Source organism: Pogona vitticeps, chromosome 6, assembly GCF_051106095.1.
Source record: "Pogona vitticeps strain Pit_001003342236 chromosome 6, PviZW2.1, whole genome shotgun sequence".
Classification (NCBI taxonomy): domain Eukaryota; kingdom Metazoa; phylum Chordata; class Lepidosauria; order Squamata; family Agamidae; genus Pogona; species Pogona vitticeps.
The window spans coordinates 65658210-65679455 of record NC_135788.1 but is presented as its reverse complement, the minus strand read 5'-3'; the positions used below and the strand labels follow the sequence as shown (position 1 = coordinate 65679455).

At 43.9% G+C, this 21246-nt stretch overlaps 1 protein-coding gene across 6 annotated transcripts in view; it reads right to left on the bottom strand.

Annotated features, from left to right (window-relative positions):
- The window catches only part of AMPH (amphiphysin), a 199937-nt gene that overhangs the window by 3517 nt on the left and 175174 nt on the right, over positions 1-21246 (bottom strand). For 4 of the 6 annotated variants that reach the window (XM_073003773.2, XM_073003769.2, XM_073003772.2 and 1 more), the window contains 3 exons: positions 10206-10346; positions 4015-4071; positions 1942-2076 (listed from right to left, as the gene is read on the bottom strand). In XM_073003773.2, the coding sequence (XP_072859874.2) occupies positions 1942-2076; positions 4015-4071; positions 10206-10346 (333 nt within the window). The remainder of the gene's footprint in view (positions 1-1941; positions 2077-4014; positions 4072-10205; positions 10347-21246) is intronic. The other 2 variants (XM_073003771.2, XM_073003774.2) reach the window with 1 other exon arrangement.

Sequence of the window (21246 nt, the reverse complement as noted above, 5' to 3'; positions counted from 1 at the left end):
AGTTTGAAGGTTTGTTGACATTCTGGAAGAGGATCTCAATCAAATACACCATTGCAGTGCACAAATTCACATGAAGACGGACTGGTTTAACTGTTTCTCTTTCCCAGAGAAACCTGGGAATTACTGTATGTGGTATTGCTGGGATGTTAAAGATAATTTTCAGCTCCTCCTCTAATCGCCGCCACCCCCAGTTATTTTTGGCAACCCCTGCCATCTGAAATTGTCTCAATTTGGTAGGGGTTGGTACAATTACGGTTTCCTATTATTAAAAGGCCAGAATCCTATTGGCAATATGTCTGTGCATTAAATGAAATTGTGTAAGTCACAGCGGTGTCTTGTTATTAGTTAAGGTACCAGTTGCACTCCTGTTGTGCAAAAGGGCATGAGACCAAGAATACAAGCAGCACCTTGTTTATTAGTAGCAATTTGCTGCGACATACATAGTTTCATCCGCACACAGGTACAGTTGTAATAAAAATTATTCAACCCCATTACAAATCAAGTTTATTGTCAAAATTTACAGACTTTCAGCTGCTTGCAATGAAGAAATCAAGCAATTGAAATAGCACAATACGACGAACACATGAAATGCCTGAACTGGCTAGGGGTTGGGTGACTGTCACGTTTGACTTCATGTTAGAAATGTGACTAAGTCAAAAGAGTGGTCCAAAAAGTTACGAGATCATCGCCCTTCACAAGCAAGGAACAGGATAAAAAAAGATAGTGAAGGTACTGAATGTTCTTAGAGATAACATTGGAAGCATAGTTCGCAAGCTCAAAGTTAAAACGAACGGGGGTTACAGTACCTGGAAGAAAGAAGAAATTTAAGCCAGAAAAAGAAAGCTATCAACGGCTACAATGAGATTTTTAAGAAGGCAGGTTGATAAAACTTTTGAGTGACTGCCAAAGCCCTGTAGGAACACTTGGTGGCAACAGGCACTGAGGTTTCTGTTTGTACAGTAAGGCGCATACAGTACTAAACACAGAAAGTTTCCATGCCAGAACTCCCAAGATGTACACCACTGCTGACCCAAAAGCACAAGAAAAGTCTGCTCCAAAATTCTCAAAACCATATAAATAAGCCACAGAAGTTTTGGGATTCTGCTCTGTGGAGTGGATTTTAAAAAATGAACTTTTCTGCCTGATGGATCAGCGGAACAGAGGAACAAGAATGAAGCCTATGCTGGAAAGACCACTCTGCCTACAGTTAAGTATGGTGGGCTGGTGATGCTCGGGCTGCTTTGCATCCTCTGACACTGGAAACCTGCAGTGTGTGGAAGGCAAGATGGATTCATTGAAGTATTAGGAAATCCTAGGAGAAAACATCATGCCTTCTGTGGGGAAGCTGAAACGTGGGCATCTTTGGACCTTCCAACAGGACAATGATCCCAAGCATACCTTAAATTCCACCAAGGCTTGGTTGCAGAAGTAGTCCTGGAAAATTCTACAGTGGCCATTAGTCACCTTACTTGAACCCCATAGAAAATCTCTGGTGGGATTTGAAGAAGGCAGTTGCAGCATACAAACCCAAGAATATTACTGAACTTCAGACCATTGGTCATGAGGAATGGCCTAAGATTCTTCAGGAATGCTACCAGAGCTGGTGGCTGGCTATGCATCTCATTTGCAGCAGGTCATAACAGCAAAAAGGTGCTCTACTAAGTACTAAAGATGCTTGCCATGAAATGATTGAATAATGTTGAGATTGCAGGATTCCAGTTACATTTTCAATTGAATTTGGGGAAACCACTTGAAGCATTAATTGTGTTGAGCTATTTCAATAGCTTTTGTTTGATTTGTTCATTGAAAACAGCTGAAAGTATGTAAAGTTTGACAATAATTCTGATTTGCAATGGGGGTTGAATAATGTTGATTACAGTTGTATATTGCCAATAGGATTATGGTGAAATAAGTTGGGGAGGGGCTGCTCTTGGGCTTTACCTGAGATTCATCTGCCTTTTCTTCAGTGTGAGGTATGTCACTTTCAGCAACAACAGCAGCTACGCTACCTTCAGGTACAGGAGTGACATCAACACCCATTTCTTCAGTAGGACCAATCACAGAATCCATCTGTAACTAAAGAAATTAAAAACAAAAAACAAATATTCTTCATATAGATCCTTTTGGTTATACTCTACATTGCAGCGTGCCAAAAGCTTTTGGAAAGAAAGAGCTTCACACCTCCAAGGCCTGGTGCTGATTCAGTTCTGTGTATTTTGTCTGAGAAGTGAAAGGGTCAGAAAAATTCTAGATCTGCTGGGGAAGGTGAGTAGAAAGGAGCATCAAATAAAGTTTAATGTGTCACAAACTTTCATAGAGCTAAGTCTATTATTAAGCTGAGTGAGGCAGCCACCTCAGCTGGCAAGCAGTGAACAGTAGAGAGGCTTGGCAGGTAACCAGGGAATAAATCTGTTGGTCTATGGTTTTCTTGCACTGCTCAGACTAGCCAGCTACCTTTGGGTGGAGTAAAGGACGTTTCATTGGCAAGTGTTGAAAAAAGATCCAACTTTCTTTGTGCTCAGCTTTCCAGGGTAGGATGGGAGGGGAATCACCTTGGGTTTTTTGTTTTGTTTTTTGTTTTGCTTCAGACAGCAAAACAGCTTGGGGTGGCCCTGCTATCTCTCCCCCCCCCTTTACACAATTTGTCTGACTCTGTGCATTATTTCTTATAGAAAGCTTCTACGTTGAAAACTTGTTTCAATATTAATATAGAGGTTGTCCATTTCTGTATTTTCTGGACTACAGGGTTCTCCAGAAAGTAGCTGAAATATATTTTACTGTTCAGAGATTATCAGGACACTATTATGGGCCATCATCCTCAACCAAGCAATTCTTGGCTGGAGAATACACAAAGCAAAAGGGATGTAACGAATATAATTTTCTTATGAAAAACTGAAAATGCATAAGAATTACAAGAATCTCAAGTCAAAATTTGTTGGTGCTGAAAGCACAAGAAGCTGAATAAAGTGGTTTTGTTGACCACATTTTGCTCATGGGCTGCCAACTGGCTATGCCTGCTTCCTACAAAATGGCAGCACATGAAATGTATCATCTCTTTATCATGCAATTTAGAGACCAAGGCTCCAGCTCAGACAATTGGAAGTTGTATACAATACAGTGGTGCCCCGCAAGATGATGTTAATCTGTTCCATTGAAATCGCTGTTTAGCGAAAACATCGTCTTGCGAAAAGCGTTTCCCCATTGGAATGCATTGAAATCCATGTAATGCGTCCCAATGGGGAAAATAGTTGTTTTGCAAAAATTGCCCATAGGGAAGCCATTTTGCGAGTTGCGGACCTTGCTGTCAAAATCGTCTTGCGCAGCATTGGCCCCGGAAAAAAAAAACAGTCTTGCGAAGCATGGACTGAAACATCGTATAGCGAAAATCACCCATAGGAAACACTTTTGCGAAGCGCAATGGCGATCGCAAAACCTCATTGTCATGCGGATTCGTCATTTTGCGGGGTAATCGTCTTGCGAGGTACCACTGTATTGAGAAATCTGCATATAGAGAAGTATCTCATGCCCATGCAAACCACTTTATATACTGAGTCGATGCCTTAAGGGGAGGGCACAGCCATTTCCTGTGTGTGTCCCCAAAGTAAGGTGCCTCCTTGATATCTGCATACAACAAATACTATAGTAAATATTCAGCATCATATTTATAGAAGACTGTGGTCTGTGAAACTGCAGCAGGTCACTGCATTAATGAATAGGATACTAACCTAGTATTGTCAATTCTGCTTTGGAATACAGGTGTCATGGAACTATATAACTGCCCATAATATTTAGGTACATATGAAAAGAAGTTTGTGATCAGGTGGAAACTAAGAGCACAACCAGCCAAACTAAAACACTCGAGAGAAACAGAAGTTACATGCTCCTGTACTAAATTTTATCAGAATATTAAAGTGCTTTACCCTTGGCTGGAGATTAAAGAAACAAGAATTCAACTCTTCTCCAGATACAATAAAGCATTCTCCCTGCTGCACTTTCTCAACTGTTCATACATACCTCACACGCTTTCTCAGTATGGTCTGGTGTCTCCTCTATCCCTGATTCTATAGCATCCTTGATAAAATCAAAAACATTATTTTAACATTTATGTCAGGCTTTTTATGAGAGAAATACCAGTATTGTTAAAAGAACTGCATGAAAATGGGAAGATGACAGCCAAAACATAATAAGCAAGTGGTCCAGATGGTAGAGAAGCATACTGAAAAGCTGTCATGTCAAAGGCAAAATAATGGAAGCTCTGCAATGAGAAAACAGTACAACATTCATTCATTATGTTACTGATAATGGTAGTTTATGATGTTGCAAGGAAACGTAAGATGTCTGTTTTACAAAAACAGTTTTCTCAGTTATCTTCATATTAATACCATATGTACAAACTGGTAGGGCTTTCTCCTGCTTTTTAATGGAACCTAAAGGCCAGTGACTGCAAAAAGAAAAAATTCAGTGACCTGAACTATACACAGGCATTTATCTGCTGGGAATGGGGACATGGGAAGGCACCACCTTTACAGGTTGCTGTGGGCCATAAAGCATTCCAGAGCTTCATTTGCTGAGTTCAAACATCTGTATTGGACTCTGTAAGAATGTTCTGAAAAGCCTCATATCAGAAGAACTCTGAAAGTTGATTCACAAGTGTTGACAAAGCCCTAAATACAGACCTTTGCATCTGGGAGGGTACACTAAAAATTGTGGGTGTGGTCTGCAGGGTATCCATGCCTGTCACTTGTTTCTACATGCAAGCAACACACTTGATCTCAGCCAAAAGGCTGCTAAAAGTTTCACCCTAGCTCTTTGAAACTGATGCTGTCAACTAATGGTCAAACTAGTCATTAAGGAGACTGCTTATTTCATGTGATTATCTTGTTTCCCCCTCTCAGATTTCTTCAGCGATGCATGCTTCAGCAATCAGATTAGCAAATTAAGCCAGTACATACCTTGCACTGACTGATCACAAAAACAACACACACTAAATACAAGATAAAGACATCTTTCATGACTTGAAAGAGCATCTCTTTTTTAAAAACATGTTAAATGTATCATCTGAAGTAACAAATGTATCATCAACAATCTCAGGAACTAGGAAGCTGTTTATTAAATAATGAATGGAGCTATTTCCATACTTGAATGTATGGTGGCAAACACTTAGGAGCTATGGTCAAAGATTGTGAATACTATAAATGTGTTATGACCCTGAGAGAATTGCTGTAACTAGAGATGAGCACTTTCTGCAATCTGGCAGTTCAGCACAGTGTGGTGGATTGGACCTGCAGGTTATTGCACAGGCTCCCATTCAAAGGAGGCAGAGGCGGGTGGGGCTGCTTCTGAGGAGGCAGACAGCAGGATCCAGGGCACCAGCGCAACACCAGCAGGCCTGATCTGCATTGCGTTGAACCACCAAACCATGGTAAGTTCCCATCTCTAGTTGTAACTTTTGAATTCTAACAGAACACATTCGAACATAAAAGCCAGTATCCATTCAGAACTATCTGTGAAAGCTGCCATGATGAGCTAATGATGTGCTGTTTGTGCATCTAGTTGCTGAGAAGGAATTTCATTGTGTTCAGTGGCGTTTAGTCCCAAGCATGTGCATTAACACTACAGCCCTCGTTATTTGGGATACAGAGGACCCACAGAAAAAACTACATTTCAACCTAATGCTATCGTTTCATTGATTTCAACTGAAAAAAGCTAAGCATGTATCTAGTTTATTCAGTCAAATCATAGGGCTTAGTTAGGCATGGTTGACCTCTGCTTTTTGGAGAAACCCTTAGTCAGCAATCATCCCCAATGTTTTTGGAACACATCTGGAAAACAGCCCATCAAAGTCTGTGCATGAATACAGAAATATATCAGATATTTGAACTGAAGCAATTCTCAGAATTAGGGCTGTAATTCCATCTTTCCAAATTCCAGAAATAACATTCCACAGATTTTACTTAAAGCTAACCTGGGTTTCCATGGTCTTATGCTTGCAAGATCTGAGCACAATGGTTGAGGTTATTATTTCACAGGGTTGCCATAACCTGGAAACAACTTGATGGCACATAACACAAAAATCTTTTTTTTCATGTATAGAACACTGTTATATACTATTTTTAATACAGAACTGTTAAAAAAATCATCGAATACCAGAACTACTAAACTGCAAAGAACCGCTGTTCCTATGGAAACTTCTCACAGATTTATCCTGTTAAAAATTAGTGTTATATAACTACCCCTGCCCCCAACAATTTATGTCAGCAATTCCCTTTCAGAGATGTGACAGCTGAGGCCCTGGGCTATTCTCATTTAATTTCCACATCTGAGTTAATTGCAGAAATACCTCAACAAAACGCATGATCATATGTAGTGCCAACATATTATAAAATACATGTGAAATGCTAGCACCTCCTAAGCCAGACAAGAAAGACTTTATTTCCCAGCACAGATCAGAAAAAGCATCTCTCTAAGTTTGAAGGGGGTGTCTAGGAGCCACCTCTGAGAACTGCTTTGGGTCTGTAGAAGAACAGATGCTTTGCATGTAGAAGGTCCCAAATTCTATCCCTAATATACCCTGATGGGGCAGGGAAAGACTGACATCTAAGAGATGAGTCAACCAATCGCCTGATTCAGTATAAAGCAAAATTGCTATGGTTCCACATGACTGCTACGGAAAGCAAAAGCTCTGCAAATCAACCACCTCTGCGAAAATAGCACTTAAAAACATGCAGTATAGCGGTGCATCACCATGTTATGAGCTTTCCCATCCAAACTCCATTTCAAATGGTAACCATCAAAACTACCTTCAGTAACTTCAGCCTCTATGTGTGGGGTGTGTGGAGGCAGGGAGATCAAGAGACATTGAGTATGTGTGTGTGACAGAGAGAGAGAGAGAGAGAAGTGTGTGCACATGAGAAAGAAGAAAACCCTTTCAGATCAATGACTCTACAAAACATTTCTGATGCTAATACATTTCACCATCATGGAAGGATGAAGCAGAAAGGTTGCTTTAATTCACAAAGGTAAGACAGCAATATTTTGAAGCCAGCTGGAAGCCTTGCCAAGAGCAAACGGATCTAAAGTTGTGAAGTCCACAGGGAATTAAACAACTCCTCTAGAACAAATGAGCAACTTGATCTATATTTGAAGTCCCTTCAGAAGATGACCTTTTAGTCTCTTATGAAAAACATCAAGAGAAATGAAATTCTCTCAAGACTTATTATCTAGTGGGATTACTGTAGTTCAGGGGTCTCAAACTCAATTTACCTGGGGGCCGCTGGAGGCAGAGTCTGGGTGAGGCTGGGCCGCATCAGGTTTTCCGGCAAGCGGAGCAAGAGCCTGAGGAAGCCGGCCAGGAGTTTCCTTAGCCTGGCTGGGGCTCCGAGGAGGAGGAGGAGGGGCATGCGAGCCCTCCTCGCCAGCCATGACCCCCTCCTGCTCCTTCTTCACTACCACCACCAGCAGCAGCAGGATGAAGAAGTGGAGAAGGGAGGGAGCGCCAGCAACCGCCTAGCGGGGGGGAGGGCACAATATAAAATTTTTTAAAACCCTCACAGAATCACCTTGCAAAGGAGAAAAGCCCCCATCGGTACCCATGAAATTAAACATAATGGGGCGCCCCCACAGGTGTTTGCAGGCACGCGCACATGCACAAACACACACACACACATGGAGGTCCAGCAACCTTCCTCTGAGGGCCCCCCCTAAAAAAAAAAGCGCACTCAGCAGCAGCAGCAGCTACCCCCACCACGACAGAGGAGCAAACTTTGCGGGGCGAGCCCTGGCAGCCTCCAGAGCTGAGGTGGCTGAAGCAGGACGAAAAGGAGGAGGAGAAAGCTGGGCTGGTGCTGGGGGTGCCAAGAGAGAGAGAGCCACCACGACGCTTCCCTGGAAGAGATGGTGGCGGCAGCTGCTGTTGGCGGTGCTGTTGGAGGTGCTCTTTGAGGATGGGCCAGGAGTGAGCTCCGCTCTCAGGCATCGCTCAGCAGCAGCTCAGGCACTCGGGGAAAAGGGCTGGCAGTGCACCTCACTCACCAGCTCTCCCCCAAGACAGCGCCTCTTGCGCCCTCCTTCAGGAACTGCAGCCTGCCAGTCGGCAGACAGGTGGGCTGGCTGGCAGACTGCAGTTCCGGATGGAGGGTGCAAGAGGCGCTGTCTTGGAAAAGAGCTGGCGAGCAAGGCGAGTTGTTTTTCTTTTTTTACTCTTGACAGCAGAGGACCTGTGGGCACTTTGGGGGGGCAGGCAAGACGGGGGCCGCAAACTATCATCCAGTGGGCTGCAAATGGCCCCCAGGCTGCATGTTTGAGACCCCTGCGTGCAGTTCAATTGAAAACATTAACTCAGAAGTTGTAGCGAAGCCACACAGACATTAGTAGATACTGACTAAGCACTTTAAGCTTGTAATTTTCACCTGAGCACTTAGTTCTCCAAGGACAGTCAAGCACATACATCCTGAAAATACAACACGTAGCCATGAACAATCACAATGTAATAAAGTCTGGTACAGTTGTTCTAGACCAAAGTCCCATTATTTCAGAAGTTATTCCAAAGTCTCACCACTGAACACCAATTTTCCAGACTAAATTATTCACCCATTTTTCTGCCACTAAGGTTTATGCCATCAGTTACTGCCATCAGTAACAACAAAGGTTGCAATACGATGCACACTTTTCTAAAAGACCCTATTGAACCTATTTACTTAAAGTAGATGTAAGATTGCACTGTTAGGTTGATTCTCTACAAACACTTGTCACAAGGAACAACCTCTAATTATAGTACAGTGGTGCCTCGAATAGTGAGTGCTTCTATTAACGACAAAACCGAATAGCGATGAGTTTTTTGGGGCTTTTTTTCGCTTTGAATAGCGATGTTTCCTATGGGCGATTTTTGAGTAGCAATGGTTTAAACAGCGCTGTGTGCGCTGACAGGTGAGTAGGCGGGCAGGCGGGCTGGCCGGCCCTGTGGCCAAGCCACAGGCGAGCCCTTCCCACCTGCCTCGTCCTCCCCTGGACGCGGGCTGAAATCACGCGGACGGGATGGGGCTGGGCTGCCAAGACCGATACTGGGGGGAATCCCCAGCCACCAGGCTTCTGAGGCGCTGCCGGCGGCAAGACCAGCCAGCCCCTGCTCGGCGTGCTGCTGCCGCTCTTCCCCCCGCCCCACTTGGTGTATGGGCATCCTGGACGGCAAGCTCACTGGCCAACAGTCTGCACCCTTCCCTGCCTCCAGATAAGCGCCGATCGTGTTTGGCTGGCAGCAAGACTAGCCAGCCCCTGCTCGGCACATCGCCGCCGCTCTCCCCCCACCCCACTTGGTGTATGGGCGCCCCTGGCCCTTTCCCGCCTCCAGATAAGTGCCAACTGCACTCGGCCAGTGACGCACGGACCCAAATCATCGAGCTCGGCTGGGGAATAAGAGGCTGGGAGGTGCCTTGGCTGGGCGGCGGAAGGCAAACCAGCGACGCACCCAGCCCGGCTGCCTCTTCGGGCCAGATCCTGCTTTTCGGGAGTGATCCGCCATGACCCCCTTTCAAGCAACAGCTGTTGCAGCTTCCCCGGCACCACCAACTCTTCCCCCTTCTCGGTTTCCCTCCTTTAGATAAAAAAACTCCCCCACTGAGATGCATTGAATAGGTTTCAATGCATTTCAATGGGGGAACCGTGTTTTGAATAGCGATGTTTCCTATGGAGATTTTCCATTAGCGATGGCAATTCATTTCAATTGGAACGGATTAGCCGGCTTTCAATGCATTTCAATGGGAAACCGCATTTCTAATAGCGATGAAATCCAATAGCGATGTTTTTTGCGGAAAGCATTAACATCGCTATTCAAGGCACCACTGTATTTTCTTTACAGTAAAAATACAACTACATTGTGTCCAACAGATCCCCAATGGGTCACCTTTTCAACATGAAGCTATTAATAATCACATCACTCTCAGCCAGAAGTGTGTTCTCTCCATATTAAAAGTCAGAGTCATAATCCCATGGACAACTCATGTTTAGGATGGGGCTGGAATTTAGGAGCCATGCCCAATACTCTTACTGCCCCATGTATGGTCCCTGCAGAGGTGGCTGCTTTGCTAAGACAGGACATTTGTACGCCCTAGTTCTAAAACCCCATGAAGATAAAAATGAACAAAATGGATGAAATGTGACGTGTATAGCAATGTCAAAAGTGTGAGGGCACATGAGCACCAGTCACTCACCACTGCTTCAGATGCTGGCTCATCAGCTGCCTCTACAGGCTGTGCTTCTGGCTCAGTAATAGCAGCCGCAGCCGCCGCAGCGGGTTCACTTGGGGCTTCCTCCGCGTGTAGTTCTAAAGACGGAGCTTCTTCTGCCTCAGCCTTTTTTTTTTTTTTTTTTTTTGGTTTTTAATTATTGGAGGGAGAAGTAAACAAAATAAATCCATTGAAGGACAGTGGAAATTGTGAGACCAGGACTAGGCCAATATTAGAATTCTCTATTAACAGAAAGTGCCCCAAAGAGTTATAAGAAAGAAGAAGAAAGAGTAATTTATGCTTCCTTTGCCGTATATGTACTTCTGCGGTGTGTGTGTGTGTGTGTCTTCCAGAGACAGATGATTCATACTTCCTCTACAAGAAGGTACAGCAGAGATGAGCAAAGTGTGGCCTCCAAGGGCTGTTGGAGCCCTTCTATCCCCCAACTCTAATTTTTTTAAAAAATATATATTAATTTTTATTAAAAAAAATTTACCACCTAAGTTCCTTTAGCCCATGAGGATAGGGGACTGTTTCAAAATGACAGGTTACCCACCTGCAATTGTAGTTCTTCGAGTGGACCTCTGTGATCCACACCCTGGTGAATTGCGCCTGCGCAGAGCCTCATTGGAAGATTCTAGAGCTTCTGCGGTACCAATGAACACATTAGAATATGCCCCTCCCCAGCCATATAAGTACCTTAGTGCCAAGCATCCCCTTTCAGTTGTGTCAAGCGCTGCTTAATAGTAAGCAAACAATGGCGTGACGGGGAGGACAGGCAGGATGTGCGAATCAGAGAGGTCCACTCGAAGAACTACAATTACAAGTGGGTAACCTCTTTGTGGCCTCTGTGAATCACACCCTGGGTGACTAATACGCTGTCTTACCTAGAGGCAGGGTGTCACACCAAGTTAGAGCATAGAATAGCATGTCCAAATGCTGCATCAGACTTCTGCCGGAGGTCAAGTCTATAATGATGGATAAACGTGGACGGCTGTGCCCAAGTGGCAGAGACACAGACGTCTGGAAGCGGTACGCTGTGGAGAAAGGCTGTAGAGGCTGCCACTGCCCTGGTGGAGCGAGGGCGAACCACTCTAAGGACTGGTTGTCGAGCAAGTTGATAAGCCAAATGAATGGTAGAGGCGACCCATCTAGAGGGAGCTTGGGATGGCTTGATGGCCTTTTGTAGGTAGCTGATGGCTTATGAAGAGACGAGAACTGTCTAAAAGATTGGGTACATTGGAGATAAAAGAAAGAGTTCTTCTGACATACAACATACAAGTATGGAGTATTTTTTTTTCTTGGTTTGAAGAAGGTGACGGAAAAAATGAAGGAAGGACAATCAGCTGGGAAAGATTAAATTGACAGACAATTTTGAGGAGGAAAGAAATGTCCATGAATAACTTCACCTTATCAGGAAAAACATTGTAGATAAGGGTAGTCATAGCTTAAAGCTCCCAATTCACTAGCTCGCTGAGCTGAGGTGATGGCTATGAGAAAAGCTGTTTTAAAGGTGAGGAGTCTTAAGTCAGTTGTAGTTAATGGCTCAAAAGGAGCTTTGGTAAGCTGTTTGAAGACGAGAGTTAGTGACCATTGTGGAGAGGGAGGTCGAGTGTCAGAAAATGTTTCATTGTTGGATGTTTGAAGAAGTTTGCTGCTGGAGAATTTGGAGGTTGGTATATTATTGCTGAAAGTTAGACTCTCAAGGATGAGATGGAGAGGCCTTTGGATTTGAGATGTAGGAGGAAGCAGAGAACAGTGGAAAGTGATGGATTGATGGAGGATGATGAGGAAGATTTGGTAAAGGATTGAAATTTCTTCCGTTTGTACAGGTAGGCTTTCCTTGTGGATGGTTTTTTGGCATGACAAAGAACGTTCATTAATGAGGGAGAATCTTCCACGTTGCCAGGTGCAGAACAGGTAAGTCTGGGTGTAGGACTTGGGAGTTGGTCTGTGTGAGAAGGTGTGGCAGGCAGGGGAGATGGTGGATGTCTGATGAGAGACTGTGAAGAACTGGGAACCAAGTCTGTCTCAGCCACCAAGGGGCTATAACAATGGCATTGGTTTTGTCTTGTTGTAGATGGACAACAACTATGTGGAAGAGAGGGAACAGCGGAAAAAGGTAGGTAAGAGTCTTGGGCCAATGGCCAACAAACGCGTCTCCCTGGGAATGTTTTCCTGTTTCTGCTCAGGAGCAATATAGTTGGCATTTCCGATTTGCTCGGGAGGCAAAAAGATTGAGTCGGTGTGCCCCATTTCTGACATAGTTGGCGGAATACTGATTGATCTAGTTCCCACTCATTTTTTTTTAAATTTTATTTTCAAAACTATTGGGTAATGGGGAAGGAATACAAAAGGCAAAGGGCAGTGGGGGGGAATGGAAAAAGGGTTTTGAGAATAAGAAAACATCAAATGCATAATCATTCAATCTTACATATCAAGTATATAAACATCTAATCTATTCATGTTCCAATAAAGGTTCATCTTTCTTCTTCTTTTTCTTCTTCTTCTTTTGACTATTTTGTCTATGTATTAACCTCTTTAGCTTTCAACTTATACGTGTAATACAGCTTAAATCTATGTTATTCCCACAGCATCAGAACACCAAGGCCAATTGTGAAATATATCCCCTCTTTCACCCTCCTTTTTTCTTGAGAATACACTCAGCAGACCCAAAATAATATAAATCCTGCTCTCCCCTCCCCTTTCCTCCCTGTGCTTGTTTTGTTTCTGCGACTCTTTTTTCTTCCATATTTTAAAAGGGGAAACAATATCATTCAAAGTTTGCTTTTCAACCTCAATTTCCTTATCTGCTATCGCTACATCTCTTACTGGGTGGTCCTCCATCCCTTGTATATTATCTGATATCTTCATCAATACAACCGGTTCTGAGATCTCTTTTTGGTGTAATTTAACCTCTGCTACCTTCCCTCCCCTAGAGCCTCCAATCACGTCTTCCATCTGGTCAATATAATAATTTACCTGCATGAATTTTTGCAACAGTGACATCTGAAAAGAGGTTTTCCAGTCTAGCCACCGATCTGTAATTTTCTCAGGGGGAGGTTCCATTTTCTGTTTCCACTATTTTCACTTAAAATTCCCTCTCCCCTTTACCCCAGGACACATCCAATATTTCTAATATTTCACCTTGCAACTATACCATATTAGCAATAAGATAGCAGGTACATTCAAGTAAGAGATGGAATCTAAAACATAAATCTCTCAAGTGTCTTTGTAGTCCAGTCTTTTTACACGTCGCTAATATCTTCAGACCGGTTTCTTCTTTTCCCTTCTTTTCCCTTCTCCAAGTTTGTTTTAACCTTCACCCGGCAAGACTCTATTATTAGAATGTCATTTGTCAAGATCCCAGTTCAGTTCAAACCACATAGCCCCCAGTTCACAGCTCACAGTCCGTTTCTTCCTTTTACTTCCAAAGACTTCCTTCTCCTCCCCCGAACAGGGAGATCCAGCAATCAGAGTCCCGGCAATATATTATCCATGGAAAGCAGAGTCCCACACAGTCTAAAAATATATAACCACAGAGGAAAAGGGGGTCCAAAGTGAACAGCTTGCAATAGAATTTATTTTTTCAAGGCCCGTCAGTTGATTCTTCAAGAGTTATTTTTCCTCCTTTAATGGAGACACGAGCTATTTCTGCCTGGCTGTTCCTTTCGAAATAGCTCGACCTTCAGCTTGGGTAAAGCTGGAATGCTAGGAATGCCGCTCCTTATCTCATTTGGTCATAAATTTGCACACAATCACTTGTTCTTCATTTAATGAGGTTTTTCATAGAACAAGGGCTTCCACTTACTTTGATGTATACTTTCGCCGTGCTTCTGTTTTCTTATTCTCGGCGAACGGAGCTGTCTTTGGCTAGTTGCCAAAAATGGCACCCATCTTCGTCTGTGCTGATGTGAATTTCCAGAAGAAAGACAAATCGAGTTGCTGCCCAATCCTCTAACTTCTGTGGCTCACCAGCTGCTGCAGAAGGGTCTCTCCTGACTCTTCCTTGCCCCCCCCCATTTCTGGAAGGGTCCCAGACCGAAGTGGTTCTAGCTTTCCCCGGGAGCTATTCCCGAGAGCTGCTAGCTTCACCAAGACGAAGCTCCTCCTCCGATCTAGTTCCCACTCATGAGCTTGGGCATTTGTACGGCTGGCTGAGTGAGTCTGCTTGGTCGTTGTCTTAACCAGCAATGTGTAAGGCTGTGAGACAGGTGTGATGTTGCAGACATCACTCCCAGAGGTTGACCGCTAGGTAGAGGAGACCTGAAGAGTGGGTGCCGCCTTGTTTTAGGATATAGTACATTGTCGTAGTGTTGTCGGTGGCAATCTGTACCATTTTTCCTACAAGAAGTTTTCTGAAAGCCTTCCAGGCCTTTATGATGGCTAGTAGCTCCAACTCGTTTATGTGGAGCAGTTTTTCTCTGTGAGACCATTTGGCGTGGACTGTGAGGGATTTGCAATGAACCCCCAAGCTGGTGTGACTGGCGTCAGTAGTGACTTGTATTTGTGGGCGAGGTTGTTGGAACAGTTGCCCGATAGAAAGTTGGCATGGGAATGCCACCATTGAAGGTGAGAGGCCAATTCTGGAGTGACTCTTAGGAGAGTGTGGGGAGAATCTGTTAGTGGATCAAATAGGGCCAGAAACCAGGATTGGAGAGATCTAATGTTGTACAACTGACATCATAGAGGCCATGGTGCCTAGAACGCATTGCACCATTAAGGCAGGTATCAAGGCATGTGGAGTGAAGCTGTGAAGTAAGGTGAAGAGATTTTGTTTCTTTTCTGCAGGGAGGAACGCGCGAGCTCGTGTGGAGTCTATGAGCACGCCTATGTAATGTATTGTCATAGATTTTAATGTGGATTTTTGTTCATTGATAGACTGAGATCGCAAAGAAGGGTGAGCGTGAAACGGGTATTTCATCAAGCTTTGTGATGGGAGTGTGCTACAAGGAGCCAGTCGTTGATATATGGAAAGACAAGAATGTTTTGAAGTCTGAGGTAGGCGGCTACCGGCGCCACGCACCTGGTGAACACTCTTGGAGCTGTTGCAAGGCCGAATGGAAGTCTTTTGAATTGGTATGCTTGTGATCCAAGTTGGAAATGAAGGAATTTTCTGTGTGCGGGATGTATTGCAATATGAAAGTAAGCATCTCTTAGGTCTATGATGTTGAACCAGTCATTTTTTCGAAGTAAAGGAAGAAATGATTCTAGAGTAACCATGCAGAATTTTGTGGTGACAATGTAGTTGCTTAAGAAACCTTCTTCTTGGAAGGTTTCTGCTAGTATCTTTTTACCCTCTGGCAGGGATTCAATAAAGGTGGACACGTTTGTCCCAGAGAAAGCATTTGTAAGCTCCCATAGCGCCTTGATAATTAGCGACTTGCATGGTGAAGGCTGCAGAAGAGTAAAGCCATCTACCCATGGAGTCTATTCGTTGGCTGTCCTTATTTGGTTGTATGAGAGATTGTCAGTGTCAAGCTCTCAATTGAGATGCTTTGACAAATATAGAATTTGGAGCTGATTGTTTTTGGAGGAAAATGGCTCCTGGGTCATGGATTCTATAGAGGTTATCAATCTGCTTGGACATAGTATGGGAGGAAGATGGTTTTGTCCAGGATCTCTGCACAGTACTAAGGAGAGATGGCAACATCAATATGTGTACTGGAGTGGTTGTATTTTTAGAGATCGGATCATACAGATGATTGGCTGGTTCTGTCGATTGTCGGTGGATTTGCAGATCAAGGGATTTAGCCATGTGAATCATAAATTGGGCATAGGTCTGGAAATCCTCTGCCAGTGATGGTGGGTTGGTATCAACAATGGAGAAGTAAGTAATGCCGATGGAGTTTGCAGTCGAGATCCATGGTCAGAGCCATCGAGGTCGCATCTGGAGTCGATGGACTGCAGACTTCAGTGTTGAGAGGCTGAGTTTTGTAGTATTGCCAGTTAAGAGTCTAAAAAGATGGAAACGGCATCAAAAGATGGTGGTTGAGCTTCGATGGACCTCGATTGGTAGGGATAGACCTTGGTGTCGAGCTCAGCATCGTAGCAGTGCCTTGGATTTACTGGAGGACGGGAACTGTGTTGATGTAATGGAATCGAGCATGTGTCCATGGACCAGGATGGATATTGAGGATCGTCAATATCAGAGCTTGTGTCTCTGTGATGTCGAAATGGAGGTTGCTGATGCGATGGCATAGCAGTAGAATAAATGGACGCTGCTGATGTCAAGCATGAAGAGTGATTTCTGTCATCTATTTTAGTAGGAAAGTATCGGGAGGCTGGGCATGCAAAAGCCTCATGTGTGGATGAAATCTGCTCGACGGTTTGAGATTTTCTGGATACCAAGTGGGGAGCAGGTTGAGGTATAGGTACCTCTTGATGATGTGGCTGCTTCGACACCGAAGGTTGTCGAGAAGTAGGCCGACTACTAGATGGTATTATTGAACCAGGTAAAACACCTGGTCGACTAGCTGATCCGTTTGTCAAGTAGAGCACTGGTCGGGGCAAATGGCAACCCAATGCGCATGTTGAGTGTGGGTCTGAACCACACACAATGAAGCGAGCTGTCAAGTTTGTTGATGTTGACAGTTCTGGTTAGGGATCGCTGGGCGATCTGAAGGCATCAAATATGGAACGGTGTCAAACTGTTTGGGATGGGAATCCTCAGGCGATGGAATAACCGAAGGATTGCTGAAAGAAATGGAAGGTTGTGGACTGGGAGGAGAGGATGTTAGTCGGTCGACTCTATCATCCCATTCTGGGGACTAAGAACAGAAGTCTGTCATCATCCTAGGGAGATCTGACTGAAATTGATTCAGAGAGCTGTGGTTGTGGTGGGATGTCTGTAGGCTTAGACTGTTTATCTCATTTAGGAGGAACGGGCTCTGGAGCTGGAGCAGTTTCAGTAGGTCTCTGATGTTTAGAAGTTGTTTTCGAAGTAGAGGACTTTGGTATCGAGGATTTCAATTTGTGTGTCTTCGAGATCTTAAATGATGCAGACGGAGAATCGGAAAGAGCTGGTGTAGCTGATGGACATTGTTTTGATGATTCAGTAACGGCTTTTTCCATCACTTTGGTTTGGGAAGTGGCCCTACAGGGAGGTTGGGCTATTTGAACTGGCTGTAAGGATTGCTCCCAAACTTGGAGTTTTAGGCTCGAGAGACGAGATCGAAGAACTTCACGCTTAAAATTTTTGCAATGGGTACAGGAGGAAGTTTAATGTTGTTCTCCCAAACAGAAAAGGCACTTAGCATGTCCGTTGGAAAGTGCGATCTTATTATCACAGACAACGCAGTGCTTACAGTAAATGGGCCCAAATGGGCCATGAATAGGAGAAATAATAGAGAAAAAAATGATTAAAGGGGGGATGCTGCGGCTGGAGGCCAAGCGAGGGGAAAGGAAAAAAAAAATCTCTGATGATAATGAGTTTAATCTAATAGTATTTTTTTTAAAAAAGATTGATAACAGGAAGGAATCAAGAATACACTTTCTTTCTCTTTCACTCACAGAATTAGAATTATGAAGCTCTCAACGCAGTGGTTGAAAGAAACTGAAAGGGGACACTTGGCACCAAGGTACTTATATGGGTGGGGAGGGGCATATTATAATGTGTTCATTGCTACCGCAGACGCTCTAGAATCTTCCGATGAGGCTCCGCAGAGGCGCAAATCACCCAGGGTGTGAATCACAGAGGCCACAAAGAAGAACAAAAAGTAACTTTGGAGGGAGAAGATGTACAACCACCAGATCTCTGGAAATTGTTCACTCATAAAATACATGTTCTATCTCTGCATAAGCTAAATAGAGAAAGATGTGTAAAACGATTGTCCAAAAATAGGCAAACCTGTGCAGTTCTATGCCAGTGAATTTTGGCAGAGATTGGAATGAATTCTTTCAACTAAAATTTCGGAGTACCTAGAATGATCTTCAGGACCCACCTTTCCCTGAACCTGGGATGCATGAGGGAGGAGCTAGTGCACTCAGAGGCCAATGATAGGCTCCAGTGCATCCATGTCTTAAATAGAAGTAGGAATTTTAAAACTTCTCAGAACTGTGGATGAGTGGAAAAGCATTGTAACATACTCTTTTGTTCTGCTCTGACTATGGCCATAAAGCAGCCAGCTCTGGATTTTTTATGGAAATACTACAACCTGCATTGAAAGCAAAGATTCCAGCCCCAGTTCCAGTGAGGCAAAGTCTTCCTCATTCCCTATCCACCTATTCCCATAGCACAGCAAGGGAAAACACAAGTAACTTGCGCCTTGTCCTTCTGCTGCTCTTACTGTAGAACTTTGCCTGATAGCTGTCACACAAACAAATGGCATATATAGTAGAACAGGCTTGACACACTAGAAGATTAAATTAGCACAAATTTTAAATAGCTGTCAACAAAATGTGAAACTGAATGCACAACTTTAGGATCTTAAATTCAGCAACTTACCAGATATATATATATGTGAAGCTTATTCATAACAGCATCTACAACCCATCTTGTTGATTGTCATTAACTTGCAGTAGCATGAAACATGACTGGCTCAGCTAGTACATGAACACCAGTGTGCCTGTACACCAGGGGTCAGGGAACTTTTTTACATTTTACCCCCCCCCCCAAAAAAATTTATATACACCGACATTACCCCCTTGATTCGAAAGGAAGAAAATCATACATTATTTGAATTAAAAATATTATTGAATCTACACAGGCTGTGTACAGAACTAGCAGGATGCATGAAATTTGATACAGATGTGCACTATTTTTGCTGGAACACATTGCACTCCAGCCATGGTGTGGTATAGGGAGTAGTAAGGTGTCCAACGTGCCTAGCAAGTTGCATTAAATATTTGCTAGCTCACAGAGGATTTAATCATCATCAGTGGCTACCAGTGGTGCTAGCTGTTACATACAGCACTGATGTTACCTGTCTGTCATGGGTTTGGAGGGAAAGTTCCATCCTATGGGGAGTGGAAGGCGGGACATCAGGAGGAGGGGCTGTACTGTATATATATGTGAAGCCTGTGTGGTGAAGAGTAGACGTTGTGCAGCAGACGCAGCAGCAGCTGGGAAGAAGAAGCTGGTGTGGGAGTCTGTGTGTCAGACAGGGTACTACTGTGTGTCAGAGTACCAACCTGATAGGTTCAGGTGTCTGTTGGTTAGCCAGAACTGATAGGTTCAGGGTCTGTGCTTCAAGTTAAGGGTTCTGTGGGAACCAAACTGTATGCATGTATGAATGAGAATAAGCCACGTTACTATATCTTATTCACCTGATCATTTTATTTTCCCTGTGTGTGTTTTAAATAAACCTTATTCTTTTATTTGTTTAAAATCCATCCCTGGTCTGTGTGACTTCTTAAAGGGAATGGTTGGTGGCAGCTTAGTTAACGTGTGGCAGATCCCAGTAGGTCTGGGTTTGTCACATTGATTTCTTCTTCCCAGCTGCTGCTTTGTCTCCTCGCTCTCCCCTCTTTATAAGTTGTTTTGTAGGGGGAAAGCTAAGGTGCTTTTTCCCAAAAAACAACCTGGATAAAACACACAACAACAGTTATACATACCATATCATACTTACTTATACTTACATTCTAAGTTAACCATAGCAATTAGGCATTTAAACATTTACCATATACATTACATCAATTTACCTTTATTCATACAAACCAAATTCAAAAAACAGGTACATTTAACTTTTTGTCATCAATATATATACATAGTCCATGTTCTTTTGCCGTCTTCAATCTTCAGGTCTTCTTGACAAGGCGTCAGTAACACAGTTCACTGACCCTCTGACCACCTTCACTTCAAAGTCATAGTCTTGCAGGTTTAAAGCCCACCTCATAAGTTTGCTATTGTGGGTTTTCATTGTCTTTAACCATTGCAGTGGTGAATGGTCAGTGCACAGAATAAAATGTCTTCCCCAGATGTAAGGCTTGGCCTTCTGGATTGCGTAGACTATGGCCAAACACTCCTTCTCCACGGTTGCCAAATGTCTCTCACCTTTTTGAAGTTTCCTACTCAGGTAGGACACTGGATGCTGGTCACCATTCTCATCCTCCTGGCACAGAACTGCTCCTACCCCGCTGTTAGACGCATCGGTGTAGATGATGAACTCCCGGTCGAAGTCTGGAGCACGCAGCACTGGATACTGGACAAGCGCCTCCTTCAACCTCTGGAACGCCGCCTCACAGTCGCTGGTCCACGGGATGCGGTCATCAGCCTTCTTCCTCATCAGATCGGTCAGCGGAGCCGCAATCTCGCTAAACCTCGGGATGAACTTTCTGTAGTAGCCCACCAACCCAAGAAATGATTTGACTTTTTTCTTGGTGTTGGGTCTGGGCCAATCACGAACTGCTTCTATTTTGGCCTCTAGGGGTTTTATCACTCCTCCCCCTACCATGTGACCCAAGTATTTTCTTTCTGGGCTACCCAGCTGCAGTTTGTTCCCTTTGCAAGGCCTAGGCCAAAGCACTTCCTCCCCTGGGTTAAAGTGCCTCTCCCTGCCTTCCTGGTCATCCCAAGCTTTCTTTCTGACCTTTTGAGCTTGCAGGGTCTCTGTTGCTAGCTCTAGGTTTCTCTTTAGGTCTTTCCTTAAAGAGTCTATATATGTCACAACGTCTTGTGGGTCATCCTGGGTGATCTGCTCCCAATTTTGTTTGATCAAATCAAGGGGCCCTTTCACCCTTCTCCCAAATAAAAGTTCAAATGGACTGAACCCGGTACTGGCTTGTGGCACTGATCGATAAGCAAACAAAAGGGATTGCAGCTTCTGGTCCCAATTGTTCGGATTCTCCGCCAAGTAAGCCCTAATCATGCGCATTAGAGTCCCATTGAACTTCTCAGTTAACCCATTACTTTCAGGATGATAGGCAGTGGTTTCCTTGTGCTTAATTCCACAGATTTGCCATAAGCGTTTCATGAGCTTTGATGTGAACGATGCGCCCAAATCTGTGATTATTTCTGAGGCAAATCCCATCCTGGACATATACCCCACCAAGGCATCTGCCACTGTGTTAGTTTCAATGTTAGTCA